Genomic DNA, 15822 nt, shown 5'->3' on the forward strand with positions numbered 1-15822 from the left:
TGGGGAGTGAAGGATGGAAGAAATGGGTGAAGATGGTGGGAAAAAAAGGAAAAAAAAAATAAGAAAATGTCTTAAAAGAGGAAGCATTATGTTCCATTCTGTGGCCCAGGTGATTATCTGGGGGATCTGTTCTCACAGTGGATGACAGGAGTACAAAAGGGCAGTCAAACTGTACAAGCACATGAGGGCCTCTGCTCACATCAATCACTAACATCCGATTGACCAAAGGAAGTCATATGGCCAAGTCCACACAAGGGGGCAAGAGGTATGCACTACCAACACCTGGAGGGGGGCAAGTATCCAAATTATTACACAAACTTCTTTGAAAATAAATACATAAATATTTTATAACTGAAAGTATGTTCTCATTAAAAATAATAATGTTGGAACTTCCCTCAGGGTCCAGGGTTTAAGTCTCTGCATTCCCAATGCAGGGGCTGAGGGTTTGATCCCTGGTCAGGGAACTAAGATCCCATATGCCACACAGCATGACCAGAAAATAAAGATTTAAAAATATAAAAAAATAATGTTTTATCTTTGAATTGCATTTTATAGTTTTTTTCATTAATATTTATTTATTTGCCTGCACCAGGTCTTAGTTGTGGCATGTAGGATCTTTAGTTGATGCATGTGGGATCTAGTTCCCTGACCAGGGATTGAACCCTGGCCTTCTGAGTTGGGAATACAGAATCTTAGACACTGGACCACCAGGGAAATCTCTGTGTTTTATAGCTTTTGAAACATCTTTGCAGTCATTCTGTCATATATTCTTTCCAGTAACCCAGTGATACGGTGGGGAAAGCAGCACCCCCATTTTTAAAGATGTGAAAATTCTGGCTACATTATTTTCCTAGAACTGCCATAAGATTTTACCATAGGCCCGGTGGCTTCAAATAGAAATTTGTTCTTTTGCAGTTCTGGAATCTAAATGTCTAAAATTAAGATGTCAGCTGGACTGTGATCTCTCTGAAGGGTCTTGGGAATAATGTGTTCTTGCTTTTGTGGTTGCCAGCAGTCCTTGACTTGCAGTGGCATGTGTGCGTGCGTGATAAGTTGCTTCAGTCATGTCCAACTTTCTGTGACCCTACGGACTGCCAGGCTCCTCTATCCATGGGATTCTCCAGGGAAGAATATTGGAGTGGGTTGCCATTCCCAACCCAGGGATCAAACCTGCATCTCTTATGTCTCCTACATTGGCAAGTGGCTTCTTTACCACTAGCACCACCTGAGAAGTTCTGGCTTGCAGTTACACCTCTCTAATCTCTGCCTCAGTCATCACAGGGCCTTCTTTCTCCCCGTCTCTGCCTGGCTCTTCTCTTCTTATAAAGCGCCCAGTCATACTGGATTTAGGGGCCACCCTAATTTAGAACACCTCATCCTAACCTGATTACATCTTCAAAGACCTTATTTCCAATTAAGGTTACATTCACTGGTTCTGGGTAAACATGGAGTTTTGGGGGAAAACTAGTCAACCCATACCCTGGCAATCAGGTTTTATGGCATTTGTGTCCATAATTCCTCAGTGTTTGATGTCCTCCCCGCCAAATCCATGCCATGTGTCTTAGGCCAGAGCTTCTCAGACTTTGCTGTGTACACATATCACTTGAAGGTCTTGTTAAAATTGCGGAGGTCAGGGTGGGCCTCGGAGCTGGGACCAGGATGAGATAAGGAGGCCCTGGTGGTGAGTACCTCCTTAAATGTGCCCTGGGTGACTTGCTTGCTTCACCCTGTTCCCAGCCCTGTGGATTTGGTATCTCTAACCAATGCTGTGGATCCAACAACACACTTTCACCAGTACTCTTGCCTGGAGAATCCCCATGGACAGGGGAGTCTGGCAGGCTACAGTACATGGGGTTGCACAGTTGGACACAACTGAAGTGACTTAGCACTTATGAATGCAAGCTGCAGTGTCTGTGGGTTTAATGCTCGGTATCTGACCCTCAATAGCAAAGAGCGTGCTTTTCCATCTTGAAGCTGAGTGTGTGGGCTAAGTCCTAGAAAAGAAACACTGATTCTGCTGTGTTTTTAATGCTGGTTATGTGGACTGACCTGGCTGCTAATATTGATTTTTGGGGAACTCTGCAGGTATCTAGAGCCCCTTTGTAAGCCCCTCATCAGACCTCCATCCCTAAGCCTCACCTGTTCCTGGAGGATCTCACTATTTCAGCACTGGCTTCCCCACTCTCCACTATGTTGCCTGAGAGAGCGTCCTTGTTCTCTCCCAATAGTCACAGTGGGCACAAGTCAGGGCTTCCTTTATAAGGCAGATGCCCAAACCAGCCACTCCACCACCAACCTCTATGTGTGGGGCCCCTGCCCCCAGGCTCTGTTGCATTCCCCATCCCCTCTTTTCTCAAGGACATACAATTCTTTCCCCCTTCCGGAACCTCATTTGCCATCCTTGCTTCGCTGTTAAGGGCCCTATTTGGGGCCAACAAGGACACAGGCTTGGGGCTTTGGACCCTGCTCTCCCCTGAGGCCCTGGGTCCCCTCACAAAGGGCTCTCCCCCTCCCCTGGCACATTCCTGCCTCTGGGGATCTTAGAGAGCAGCCAGAGGCTTGCCTCCCAACTTTTCATGGGAGGAGAGAGAAACAACATTCTGCTGGGTCCTGGACAGCACTGTCATTTGAGGTCCCCTGTAAAGGAGGGACTGTGGGATTTTCCCTCTGTAACGACTGGAGAAACTGAGGCCGGCAAGGTCACACAGCGGTGAGTCAGAAGGGAGGAAATTCATTTAGTTGAAAATCTCTTTTGACAGTTGTTAGTGAGGAGCATGAGCAAATCTGAAGAGAAACATCACATTCCCATTCTGTTTACATGTGTTCAGAAGGGCTGCTCTGAGGGAACTGGGTCTTCATGCAACACGGATGTCTGGGCAAATATGGGGAGGCCCCTGGAGGCTCTCTCTAAATCTTCTGACCTAGTGACATGTGAAGTGGCTTCTGGGAGCTCTGGGCTCCAGGGTGGCTTATTGGAATCTGACCTTTCACTCAGAAAATTTCCGCTCTGAAGAAATCTGAGAATCCATCACCCCAAGGCCAGCAGGAGTTCAGGGCAGTGCAGGCATTTGTAAGGAGGGAGAACCCACAGGCTGGTTTTGCTTTCTTTGCTGGGGCTCAATATTTCCCCTTGGCTTCAGGGAGGAACCCGCTATTGAGAAAGGGGATGGGGAAACTTGAATACAAGGAGGGGCCACGTGCGGACTGTCAGCTTTTCTAGGATTTTCAGGGTCCAATGGCTCTTGGAGGAAAGGGGCATGAAGAGGCAAAAGGGGGTGAAAAAGAAGAGAAGGCAGCTCTCTCCCACCCCTACCATCTAGAGATTTTGGGGTGATAGGGATGAGGAGGAAGCAGGAAACCACATGCTGTGTGGTAAAATAATGAAAATCATATATATGTCATTATCTCACATGATCTATCTTCTGTGATTTAAAAACCATGTGTTTGTGTGGGAAAATAATGAAGAATGTATTTTATGTATATTTCATTATTTCACATGATTTTGCTGCCTCTTCTCTTCCTCCTGTTACCCTGGAATCTCTCAGGGAGGTTGGAGTGGTGGAAAGGAGCCTCCTTTTCTGTTTCACTCTTTGCTGAATGTACTGAAGTGAAAAAAAAAAAGTGAAAAAAAAAAAAAAGTGAAATAAAAAAAGTTGTTTAAAAATTTTAAGCAACTTCAGAATGTCTTGCTTCTAATGCCTGCAACTCAAAGATGAGTTTTCAAATGACAGACTCAGCTGCTTACTTTTTTGAACCTTGGGACTGAAAATGAAACTTTCTCAGAATCAAAATACATGTCAGGCAACTCACTTCTCTGACTCCCAGACTTTTCTGATACCCCTGCAACTCCCCAACTCCTCAGAGGCAACTGATCCTCTAGCTTCCCTGGCCCTCCCCCACCAGTGTGTGAAACAGGGACACTGAACTCAGGAGAGGCCTGCATTGGGGCTGGGGCTGGGGTAGGCATTTCAGTGCTGAGCAGGTTTTGGGGGGTTTGCTGGGCTAAGCTCAATGGTCTCTGCAGTTAAGACCTGTCTCTCAATCTTGTTCCATTGCTTACTCTTGGTGTGACCTTGGGCAAGTTACTTTATCTTCTGAGCCTGGTTTGTCCTTTGTGAAATGAGAAGGCAAGTCGTTCCTGCCCCTTATGGGTTGATGTGAGAATTGCACAAAGGGTGTACCTGAAAGCATACTCAATATCTTGTAATACCTATAATGGAGAAGAATCTGTACCTGAAACTGGTACAGTATTGTAAATCAACTGCAGTTAAGAAAAAAGAACTGCATGAAAGGATGTCTACAAACTCCACATCCCTAATCCTTATGGATCATCTAAATGAAAGATGTGCCCTTGACTACTGCTGCTAAGTCACTTCAGTCGTGTCCGACTCTGTGCGACCCCATAGACGGCAGCCCACCAGGCTCCCCCGTCCCTGGGATTCTCCAGGCAAGAATACTGGAGTGGGTTGCCATTTCCTTCTCCAATGCATGAAAGTGAAAAATGAAAGTGAAGTGGCTCAGTCGTGTCTGACTCTTAGCGACCCCATGAACTGCAGGCTCCTCCGTCCATGGGATTTTCCAGGAAAGAGTACTGGAGTGGGGTGCCATTGCCTTCTCCGGTGCCCTTGACATTTGATCATAAATCAGAGGCCTCTGATGCCTCTGGTTATTTTTGCTCTATGGTACTTTTTCCAAAAGGTAGACCTGGATAAAAAAAGCTCACTATATGTCAGAAAATCTGGTGATGATCAACTGGTTTCAAAAAAGAAGCTGAAAGCAATGATTAAGTAACATTTTTAAGTCAATCTCACTGCAGAGAATATGCTCACATCTTGGAATTGTGAGCAAAAGCATATGTTAAACCTGAAAGTTGCACTTCTCTTTCAAAGTGGAGAAAATATTCACCTTTTTATAGTCAATAGACTGGAGATGACACAACTAGACCATATTCAAATCTGTAGAAAACTTTTAAAAAAATGCAGATTTCCCCATATGCCACAGATAAGAAAGCAAACAAGGTTGAAAGCCACACATTAATTTCAAATTTCATCATAGGAAGTCAGATGACCTTTGCACCCAATGTAAAAAAATCCATAAGTTGCTCTTTAGAATAGCAGTGTTTATGATTTTCTTATCACACTTGCTTTTCCCTCTGGGATGTTGCTGTGTAGTCATGGAAGAAATGCTCCCTTAAAAGTCTGGTTAAAACCAGTCAACTCTTTTGAGTGTTTACGTGGAAATATCAGACAACTAGGAAAAGCTGAGGAAGAAAGTTGAACCAAAGGTCTAGGTTTGGTAAATTAGACAGAGCTGTATTTGACAGTAGACAGGTAAACTGTGACATCAAGGAGTACTGTTTTAATGTAGGGCCCAACTAGGTTCTAAAATAATGGGGGCCCAGGACTACAGAGAAATGACCACCAAGTTCAACACAGTTCACTTGGCACTGGTTTCTGTATAGAATGTTTCAAACTCAGTTCTTAATGACATGGACCAGATTAGTCAAGTGCTTGAGGCACAACTAATCTTTAAGATAGGCTTCAGAAGTTCAGGTATTGCCTGAAGATTCTTCAATAACATTCACTTCTAAGGTGAGGTTGAAAGAGGAACTTTCAGTGACAACTTCTGCCTCAGGGCCGAAGGGTCCCCAAATTCTCAAATAGCTCTGTTGGAAAATAAAGCAACAGTGGATGTCTTCGGGCATCTGAGGTCCAGCCAGGCCCCCTGAGGTTTGCATCCTAAAAGAACTTCAAAGTGGAAAGGAAGTCTCGCCCTTAACCTTGCAACCCATATCCTTTGTGTGACAGAAGAATATTTATAAAAACATAGTAAAATACATCTCATATTTCCTTCTATCCCCAGTACTGCTTTTTACTTTGTTAAAACTCACTCATCCCAACAGTGACAAACCAAAACAGAAAACGACAATTGAGGAAGCTGTTAATTGGCCCATGTTCATGTCTCATGGCAGAGATGACAAAGCAAAAAGCAGAGGAAAAAAAAAGTTTGTTATTAGCTTTTGATTTGCAAAAGTCAAAAGCCTTTAGGGGAAAGGCCATGAGTCATGTTGTTGTTCAGTTGCTAAGTCATATCTGACCCTTTGTGACCTCATGGACTGCAGCATGCTAGGCTCTTCTGTCCTCCAGTCTCCCAGAATTTGCTCAAATTCATGTTCATTGAGTTGGTGATGCTGTCTAGTCATCTCCTGGAGTAGGAAATGGCAACCTGCTCCAGTATTTTTCCTTGGAAAATTCCATGAATGGAGGAGCCTGGTGGGTCACAGTCCATGGGGTCACAAAGAGTCGGACACAACTGAGCAACTGAGCACACACGGTCATGTAAACAGACACAAATCTAGGAGAACACTGTTGAGTGATAACGGCAAGGCTTCCCTACCCCACCCACCCACCAGCCAAAGGCCCAGTAGACAGAAGTCTCTAGGGATGCCAAGAGCTCTTAAATTTGGTGGGCTTTGGGGATGGACCGTCCTCTTCTCTCCCTGACTTGTTGCAATGGAAACTTTGCTGGAAGCCTCGATGCATGAGGTGGTTTTATGAAGACAGAACTGGACCCATCTTTTTGAGCTCCAGAGTAGAAGCTTTGGAGACATGAAGCAGTTTTGAGGCGTTAGGATTCCCAGAATCCATGTGTTACCGTGTCTTTAGAAGAACTTAAAGGTGGCTGGAATGGAATGGGACTTGCGGGGGTGGGGGTGGGGTGGACTTGTGGGGTGGGGGCGGTAACCTGTGTCCAAGACAAGATGGGTCAATGATCACCTTGGCAGATGTCACTCTGGACTCATGACACCAAGGGCCACTACTCTGACACCTTGTCACCAATTGGTACCAGGTAACCCCACCTTCTCCCAGACCTATAGCCTAGACCTTGATTCCCAGTACATAAGTATATTCAGGGCTCCCTCTACCATTTTCACAAGATGGCAGTTAAAAGCACTTCTGTTAAGGAAAGACCTATTTCTTTTCATATGTGAGTTTGGGGAGTAAGATTTTTGCTTACTACATGTGCTACATGGCTTTCCTCTGACTTAACAGCAAAGCAGGTAAACACACGGGCAGCTTCCAACCCGTAGGCGAAGGCTCTTCAAGTCCCAGAACTGTAGCTACAGGCAGGGCCTTAGAGCAATGCCAAGCATGGTGCTCTCTCCCACCCCCCATTTTCAGTTAACTGAGGCTCCTTCCACCACAGGTGGCAGAGGGAAGAGTTGGGGAGGGATGAGTTAGGCAAGGTGTCTGAAATAAGGAGAGGGTCTGAGTGTCCATGGGAATATATGCTGTCAGCCTGGAGTGTACACATATTTCGGGCCATGGACCCAGTTCTGGGGAGGCTGCCCTGTGTAGGCCCAGCAGGCCTGCTTTGCTCACTCCTGGCCACCAGTCAACTTGTGGAACAGGTCCTCGTCGAGCGTTTCATTCTGGTCCTTGGAGCGGGTGGACAGGAAAATGTAGCCTCCGATGTACTCATGCACGATTTTGCAATCCGCACTTAGGCAGGTGAATGCAATGGAGACGTTCTGGTCAAACTCGATAGCCACCTGGAAGGGGAAGGCACAGGTACGCTTAAAACGGACAAGGATGGATCGAAAAGAAGCCGCTTGGCTGGAGATGGTCCAGAGCTGAGGACTGCTGAGGTGCTGACAGTTTTCCCTAAACCCCACAAAACCCCACTGCTTGCATCAAAGCGTACAGAAAATCATCTCTGCTCTCCGTGCGCCCTCTTGTGGTGTCAGCTTTGCCACACACCTGGCAAAACACTACGACCTAATGCAAAGATATTTCCTGTCTGTCTCTCTTCAGATGAAAGAACTGTCTAAACACTCTGTGTGTGGAGGGACAGGATGCTTTGCAGAGTTCTGAGCGGAGAAGAAAAGGCTCATGTGAATTTTTCTATGGCCACACCCCTCAGTCTTCCCAGCTGGAAGTCATAAACTCTACACTAGAAGAAATTGAAGCTTCATAGGTTCTCTACCTTGGCTGCTGAGGACCTTTAAGAATTGATGATCTACATAGAAACATTCTAATCCAGGATGCTTCATTTCTCCCAATTTCTTCTCTCCATCATCCATCCAACAGTGGGCAAGTACGGGCACATGTGTTACATAGATGTGACTTACAATTTCACTTCCAAAGGTCCCTTTCAGAAGATGGCCTTTCAATGAATTTTAACACAAAGTGTGCAAAATGTGTTAGCTTACTAACTGTACTTTTGTCATACATTGGCTACTCTTTAATATCTAGAGACTAGATATTATACAATTGGGACATATTGTCCAGTATTTACAAAGAATATACAGTAAAGCTAAAATGCATGTAACTTATACAACAATGGATATGTTGAAATGTTCTTGTACACAAAGCAAAACATCTTTGCGAAGTTCATTCTCTATTTGCAACATCTAAGCCTTTTAGATGTCTTGAGGTGACAACATATGATAAAAAGTAGAGTTAGTGAATTAATCAATTTGTAAATATTTTTGTTATAATTGATAAAAAAAGTAGCATCTTGGACATGGACTTATTAATCCATCTTTGAGAAATGTATGTCAGGACTTGTTCATTAGGTTGGCAGCAGAGGGGCAGGAGGAAGTATCAATGGAGGGATATATTTGGATGTGTTCATACTTATATTTTGCTTCATGTCTCATTTTTAATGGATTATTAAGGGAATGTAGTATTTTAATCATGACTCTGCCAACATATTTATCAAGAGGTCTGTTGCCATTTTTTACTTTTATGAAATTTTTGTCCCAAGAAAAGCAGGACTACATTTTTTCCTTCTAGATTGAGTTGGTGTAGTGTATTCTTGGTTATCAAATACTCATATAGCTTTGGGACTTTGAAATGGTAAATATTCATGTTGTGTGAAAAAGCATGATATGTAACTGTATGATCTTAATTATACAAAAATAGATGTTTAGATTTATAGATACACAAATGAAACCTAGAAGGACACATCAAATGGTAAACTGCTTGTGATTATGGATGACTTTGTATTTTGCCTCTTGTGTTTTTTGGTTTCCTATTACGCACATGATAACTTTTAAGAAATGTTATTCTAAAAACCTTAAAAAAAAGTCACTGACCTCGGCAATTCCCAGAGTTGGATTTTTTTCCCCAAATGGTGTTACTGAGGTATAACTGATATATAATAAGCAAACCTATTTAAGGTGTACAGTTGGGTTATTTTTTTTAATTGTAGTTGATTTACAATGCCATGCTAATTTCTGCTGTACACCAAAGTGATTCAGATATATATATATATATATACAGGGTTGGCCAAACTGTTCATTCATTCTGTAACATCTTCTGGAAAAACCCAAATGAATTTTTTGGCCAACCAAATATATATATGTATGTACACACACACACACACACACACACACACACACACACACACACACATATATATATATATATATATATTTACAATAGCCTTTGCTATTATGGTTTATCATGGGATAGTGAATATAGTTCTTTGTGCTATACAGCACACCTTGTTTATCCATTCTATATACAAAAGCTTACATCTGCTAAACCCAACCTCCCACTCCATCCCTCCCTCAACTGTCTCCCCTGTGGCAAACATCAGTCTGTTCTCTATGTCTGTGAGCCTGTTTCTGTTTTGTAAATAGGTTCATTTGTATCATATTTTAGATTCTGTATCATATGGTATAGCCATATAAGTGATATCATATGGTATTTATCTTCCTCTTTTTGATTTGTTTCTCTTGGTATGAGAATCTGTAGGTGCATCCATGTTGCTGCAAATGGCATTATTCTGTTTTTTCTCACAGCTGAGTAGTATCCCATTGTATCTATGTACCGCATCTTCTCTATCCATTCATCTGTTGTTGGACATTTAGGTTGTTTCCATATCTTGGCTATTGTGAATAGTGCTGTTTTAAACATAGAGGTCCACATATCTTTTTGAATTAGAGCTCTGTCTGGACATATGCCCAGGCGTGGGATTTCTGGATCATATGGTAATTTTGATTTCAGTTTTCTGAGGAACCTCCATACTGTTTTCCAGAGTGGCTGCACCAACTTACACCAACAGTGTAGGAAGTTTCCCTTTTCTCCACACCCTCTCCAGCATTTAGTGTTTGCTGATTTTTCTGACTGGTGTGAGGTGGTACCTCATTGTAGTTTTGATTTCCATTTCCCAGATGGGAATTTATGTGGCCTTGAGGATATAGCAAGGCTTTCAAGCCACTCCTTAGAGGCCATCTAATCTCAGACCTTCATTCTACAGAGTTAAGACTGTCAACAGCTGTAGTGAGAGGAATCCATGGTTCTTAAAAAAATGTGAGTTATTTAACCTCCCTCTACATTGACAGCTTTCTACTGGAAAAATGGGAATGCCAAAGGAATGAGGAAAAGATCCTCTATCATCATCAGAAGAATGTTTTAAATCATCAGGACACTCAGGTGTCTCTGATTCAGTCCAGCACAGCCTGCGATGTAGTTGTGGCCCGGTTCCTAGGGCAGAGATGATAGGGGCTGATGGCTCCTGAAGTCAGAGGCTGAATTTCCCCGTCACCCCTGTGTCCCATGCTGGCTTCTTTGGTACTTTTCCCCTTTGGGACTAGAATGATCTCCATGTGGGCAGTTAAGCCTGGGAGTCCTCAACCAGTTATACCTCTTGGTAGTCAGTCAGATGAGGCCTGTTTTGGATTTATTCTGTATGATACATACATCTCAGGTGGCTTCTGCTAAGTAATTATCAACCTAAATCTTATATAATCATACATGAGTTGAAGGAGATTAAACTACTCCACAATTTTAGAGTCTGTCTGTATGGAGACCAAGCCAACTTATGTTAATTCAAAAGCATTTGGCCTATACTTGTTAGGGATCTGCCTAGAACTGCATGTAATTATTTTAGCAGAGAATTACCACATACTTGTGGTTTCTAAATTCTAGGTATAAGAATACCTTCTGAAAATCAGAATAAGCTGCAGTTCTGAGGGAACACAGGTTTAATAGGTTCAACACTGAATATATCCAGACTTTCACTTTACCTGCCGGATTTCCCAGTTTACATTCCACTGTTTCATATTTGTAAATCTCCATGTTGTAATTGGGATCCCAGTGGTAGCATCGATTCTAATCAACCTATTATATGAAATTCCCAGAATGTCATCTTTTTTGCTTCCTTTAAATCTGAAAAAATTTAATTAAAAGATGTAACTGCTTCCTGTGACATGATGTTTATTCACACACACAACTTCTTAAAAATAATACCAACATTTCTAAATCATTTCTGAAGAGTAGACAATGAGGGATTAACTTTCTGCAAAGGGCATTATTATTGTGATAGAGAGAATACGAAGGCTGGAGAGAATTAGGATGTCCTGCTGACATTATTTAAACGAAATTGCCATCAGAGGAAAGCAAAATAAGAGGTAGTCAAGTCAATTAGTTCAAATTAGTACCAACTGTGTATGCCAGGCACCCTTCTAGGCACTGCTTAGGCACAGTGACCTAAGCAGACAGACAGAATATTCCTAACCTCATTGAGCTTATATTCTAGTTGGGGGAGAGGGTCATGAATAAGTGAAATACATATGTCAGATAAGATCATGAAGGAGAAAAAAGCACAGAAGTGAGACAGGGAATAATGGCAAGGAGGTTGTTACAATTTTAAATAGAGTGTCAGGGAGATCTTAGAGAGAAGGAAGATTTGATTGAAAGAACTGGTGTCTGTGAGGGTGTGAGTTATGTGGATACCTGGACAAAAAGTATCTTAGGCGGAGGGCACAGTGCAAAGGCCTGACCAGCCCCCTCAGGCTCAAATTCCTGCCAGGAGGCCAGGGCAGCATGAATGAGGGGAGAGGAAGTGAAATTCCAGAGTTAAGGTCCTGCAGGGCCGCTGTAAGGATCTGGCCTTTACCCTGAGTGTGACAGAATGCCTTTAGATGGCGTGAGAAGAGGCCTGACAGGATTTGACTTAAAAGGATCACACTGCTAAATTGAAAACTTAGGGGACAAACAGGAGAAGCAGAGAGATCAGGTAGGCACTCTGAACAGAGGTATGGAAGATTGTTCTGAACAGCCAAAAGTGATGGCCATTTGTGAACAGACAGTATTCTAAAATTAAAAAAAGAGAGAGAGAATTTTATATTCTAGACCAAATGAGAATAAACTGGATTCCAAGGAAGCCACTTAGAATTGAACAGAAAGTAAGAGGCAGGTGAGCATTATAATCACCTGACAAGGTAGTAGGTGAGGCCGAATTCAGGTAGAGACTGCCATGCCTGGATGAACCGCAGCTTGGCTTCGACCAGGGGCATCTGGGCCACGTTCTGGTGGGCTTCCAGAATGCAGGCTGCCAGCTAAGCAGAAGCGGGAGACGTCAAATTCCCTTTAGCAGACACTGACTCTCTACAGCAAGCATCCTGTTGGCTTCAGGTCTCCAGTGAGAAGAGCGAACGCAAGACACAACTGCAGCTTCACAAAGCCAATTCCTTTCCATTCATTCACTCATTCATTCACTCTCTCTCTTTTTCTATAATACATACAAATCACTGGGGAGAAGCAGGATGATCAGGTAATATGTAGGCTTGCTTTATTTCTGGGGTCTGTGGAGTCTCCATGGACAATGGTTCTACTCGAATCAGTTTACTATGTAACTTTCAACCCACTCTTATTTAATTTGTGGGGACTAAATCATTCCTTTAAAATTTTTATTCTGGGAATATTGCCATGTGCAGTTAGCAGTGCAGTCATTGTTATCGAAATTAACAATAATTTGGGACTTCCCTGTTGGCCCAGTGATTAAGAATCTACCCTCCAATGCAGGGAACATGGGTTCAATATCTGGTCAAGGAACTTAGATCTCACATGCCGCAGAGCAACTAAATCTGTATGCCACAGTGACTGAGCCTGCATGCGCTAGAACCTGTGTATTGCAATTAGAGAGAAGCCTACACGCCACAATGAAGACCCCTCATGCTGCAATTAAGACCCAATGCAGTCAAATAAGTAAATATTTAAAAAATTAACAATAATTTCTTAATATTATCTGACACCCAGTTCATAGTTAAATTTCCCCATTAGCTGATTTTTCATGATGATGATCTCAATCAATTTAATTCCCTATTCTATTTCAGAAAATACAGAATGTACTGCAAATAATCACCCCAGCCAGATTAGCAGTACCTGTTTAGACTTGTGCTTTTTTGCACACCGAGGTGACACAAAACATTCCGGGTTCAAGTCCATGTTTTCGAGACCAGAAGCCACCTGAGATGCTGAGTTCCGGTTTTTCATCTTCAGAAAAGAAAGGATGTTGAGGACCTCTGGCTGGTAGGAGCTGTCTGCCATGGTTTTGCCCTTTGATGCCAAGATGCAGGCAGCCATCCACTGGGCATACTGACTCTCCTGCAAGAAATACCAGAGGGCTGAGAAGCAAGTTCAAGTATAAAGCTGCCATGGTGGGAACAGAGCAGGATTTGGACTATCATTCTAGATGATGTGGGGTGGCATGCATTTGAACTGGTGTTAATCACCTAATTTAACATCATATGAGAGCTTTTGAGTCCTGTGTTGAGTTTCTAGATACCAAGGGGCTAAGGAACAGGAATGTTGACTTTGAGAAATTCTGTGTGGAGAACTTTGCATTTAAAGATGAACCAAGGACACAAAGGAGCTTCTCGGAGCACAGACAGGTGAAAACTCAAACTACTGGGGAGTGTCCTTGATGTATATTCTCATTTTCGTATCAAGTCTTATCTCTATGACAGAAGACAGGAAAAATCATTAACTGACTTCTCATATTATTTCTCCCCTGGCCTGTCCTTAGCAAAGCTTCTAATCCTATGATAGGAATCAGGTCCACTGGTGGATGTGAACCAGCTAGTTGTGGCTTCTACTGTTCTTTAATGTCTGTGCTCATTTGCTACCTCAGGGAGCAAAGGGGGAGTGGTCCCAGAAGCCAAGGGGATGTGGGTAAAGAGGGAAATTAACTCTTCAGGGCAACAGTAGGTGTGGTTCACTGAATCACTGGCCTCAGTCATCACCCTCCTTGCATCCACATCTCTAGCCGTGTAATTTTACAGTCCCTCCCATCAGAGCCAGAGTGTAATTTCCCATCTTTTGACTTTCGGCCTGGCCATGGATGTGCTTTAATCAACGGAGTGTGGGTGGAAATGACAGAGTACCTACCAACTGACTCCAAGCCTAAGCGTTAGGAGGTCTCACACATTCCCAGTTTCCTTCTGGCACTTCTGCCATCACTATGAGAAGAGCCTCCCCAGGCAGCCTGGGGCCCAAAGTAAAGCCCATGAGCTCAGTCAGTGGTAAAGAGCCAGCTGAGTCAGGTGGATGGCTTGGAGCAGATCTGTCCAGCTGCCCACAGCCTGAATCATCCTATCCCTAGTCATCTGGCAGAATGCTTATTGGTATGTGTCATTATGATTTTTGTGATTGTTATAAAGCAGGAGCTGACTGATGAGTGCTCTGATTTGAGAAAACAACTGAGATGGTTTGTCTTGAGGCTTAATAAAAGTGAAGTGATTTTACTTACATGGTCACATCTCAGATACACTTCATTCATACCATCAGCAACTGGGATTAGTAATTTGATTCCAAATTTTCTTCCTGCTACATTTACATCTGGCACAACTTCACAACCTGAATGATAGAAGGCAGGGAAAGAACTGAGTTCTGAGAAATCTCTTAGACAAATATCACATGTGCATCTAAAAACAAAGAATTTGAACATAAACTCCTCAGATTTGACTCTCTTCTGAAAAACTGAAGAGCAGGCTGATAACATTAATTAAAGCAGGAGTCCCCAACCTCTGGGATCTAATACCTGATGAGCTGAGGTGGAGAGATGATGTAACAATAATAGGAATAAAGTGCACAATAAATGTAGTGTGCTTGAATCATCCCAAAACCATCTCCCCCCACCCCCAATCTGTGGAAAAACTGTCTTCCATAAAACTAGTCCCTGGTGCCAAAAAGGTTAGGGATGGCTGAATTAAATGATTACTAGGTAAGTTATGAACTTAGCATGGATAAATAAAAATATTTTATTTTATGGATTTCTTAAATACATCATCGATTGACTTCCTTTTCAGGTTAATTTGGCTAACTTATATGATCAGTTATTGAACATAAACTTTGAAAGAATTAAAGGAGAGGGAATTCTCTGACTGTCACAATGATAAGGGAATTGAGTGCACTAGTTAATTAAATTTTTAGTTAATGAGTTACCAGTACACTCACAGCCACTTTCAGAAATAAAGCCCAAACGTGACATTGAATTAAACATAATTGTTTTGGAATTCAGAAAGCTTTACAGGATCCAACAATGTCTCATGTATTATATTTATGACAACAATTACATCACATCAGAGACTTGGACACACTGGGAAAGAAGGGATGGCATAATAAATGATTGTTTTTTCATTGATTTGCATTCCAGGTTCATACTTGACGGGGAGGAGGAGCTTCAGGCAGGTGGCCATTGACAGCCCATGACAGACAGAGGTTTCTCTGGAGTGAACATGCTTCACTGGGTGAACATGCTTTCACCCTTTTGATGGGCCATGTCAAGCCATACTGAGATACTGAACCCTCTTACCTCTAAGGTTTAATTTTTCAACTGGTTCTCCTTGTTCAAGCTCCTTATTCTTAAAGTAGGCTATAGATGTGTCTTTAAAGACAAACCAATATTGTTTGAAAGCTTTTAATATTAGCTTTTTGGGCCTGCAAATTAAAGTACAGTAAACATTTGAAAAACCATCCAGAAATGTAGGACACATTGCAAATTCAAGCTAATCAAGATGCTCTAGAG

The 15822-nt window shown here is 42.6% G+C and overlaps 1 protein-coding gene across 2 annotated transcripts in view; it reads right to left on the bottom strand.

Moving 5' to 3' along the window:
- Positions 1-3638: 3638 nt before the first annotated feature.
- The window catches only part of FERMT1 (FERM domain containing kindlin 1), a 57561-nt gene continuing 45377 nt past the window's right edge, over positions 3639-15822 (bottom strand). For both annotated transcript variants that reach the window (XM_065921478.1, XM_065921477.1), the window contains exons 10-15: positions 15610-15734; positions 14545-14651; positions 13179-13400; positions 12228-12352; positions 11039-11180; positions 3639-7552 (exon numbers count right to left, since the gene is read on the bottom strand). In XM_065921478.1, coding sequence (XP_065777550.1) covers positions 7379-7552; positions 11039-11180; positions 12228-12352; positions 13179-13400; positions 14545-14651; positions 15610-15734 — 895 coding nt within the window. In that variant the 3' untranslated portion in view covers positions 3639-7378. The remainder of the gene's footprint in view (positions 7553-11038; positions 11181-12227; positions 12353-13178; positions 13401-14544; positions 14652-15609; positions 15735-15822) is intronic.

Source organism: Muntiacus reevesi, chromosome 2 (assembly GCF_963930625.1).
Source record: "Muntiacus reevesi chromosome 2, mMunRee1.1, whole genome shotgun sequence".
In the NCBI taxonomy this organism is placed as follows: Eukaryota; Metazoa; Chordata; class Mammalia; order Artiodactyla; family Cervidae; genus Muntiacus; species Muntiacus reevesi.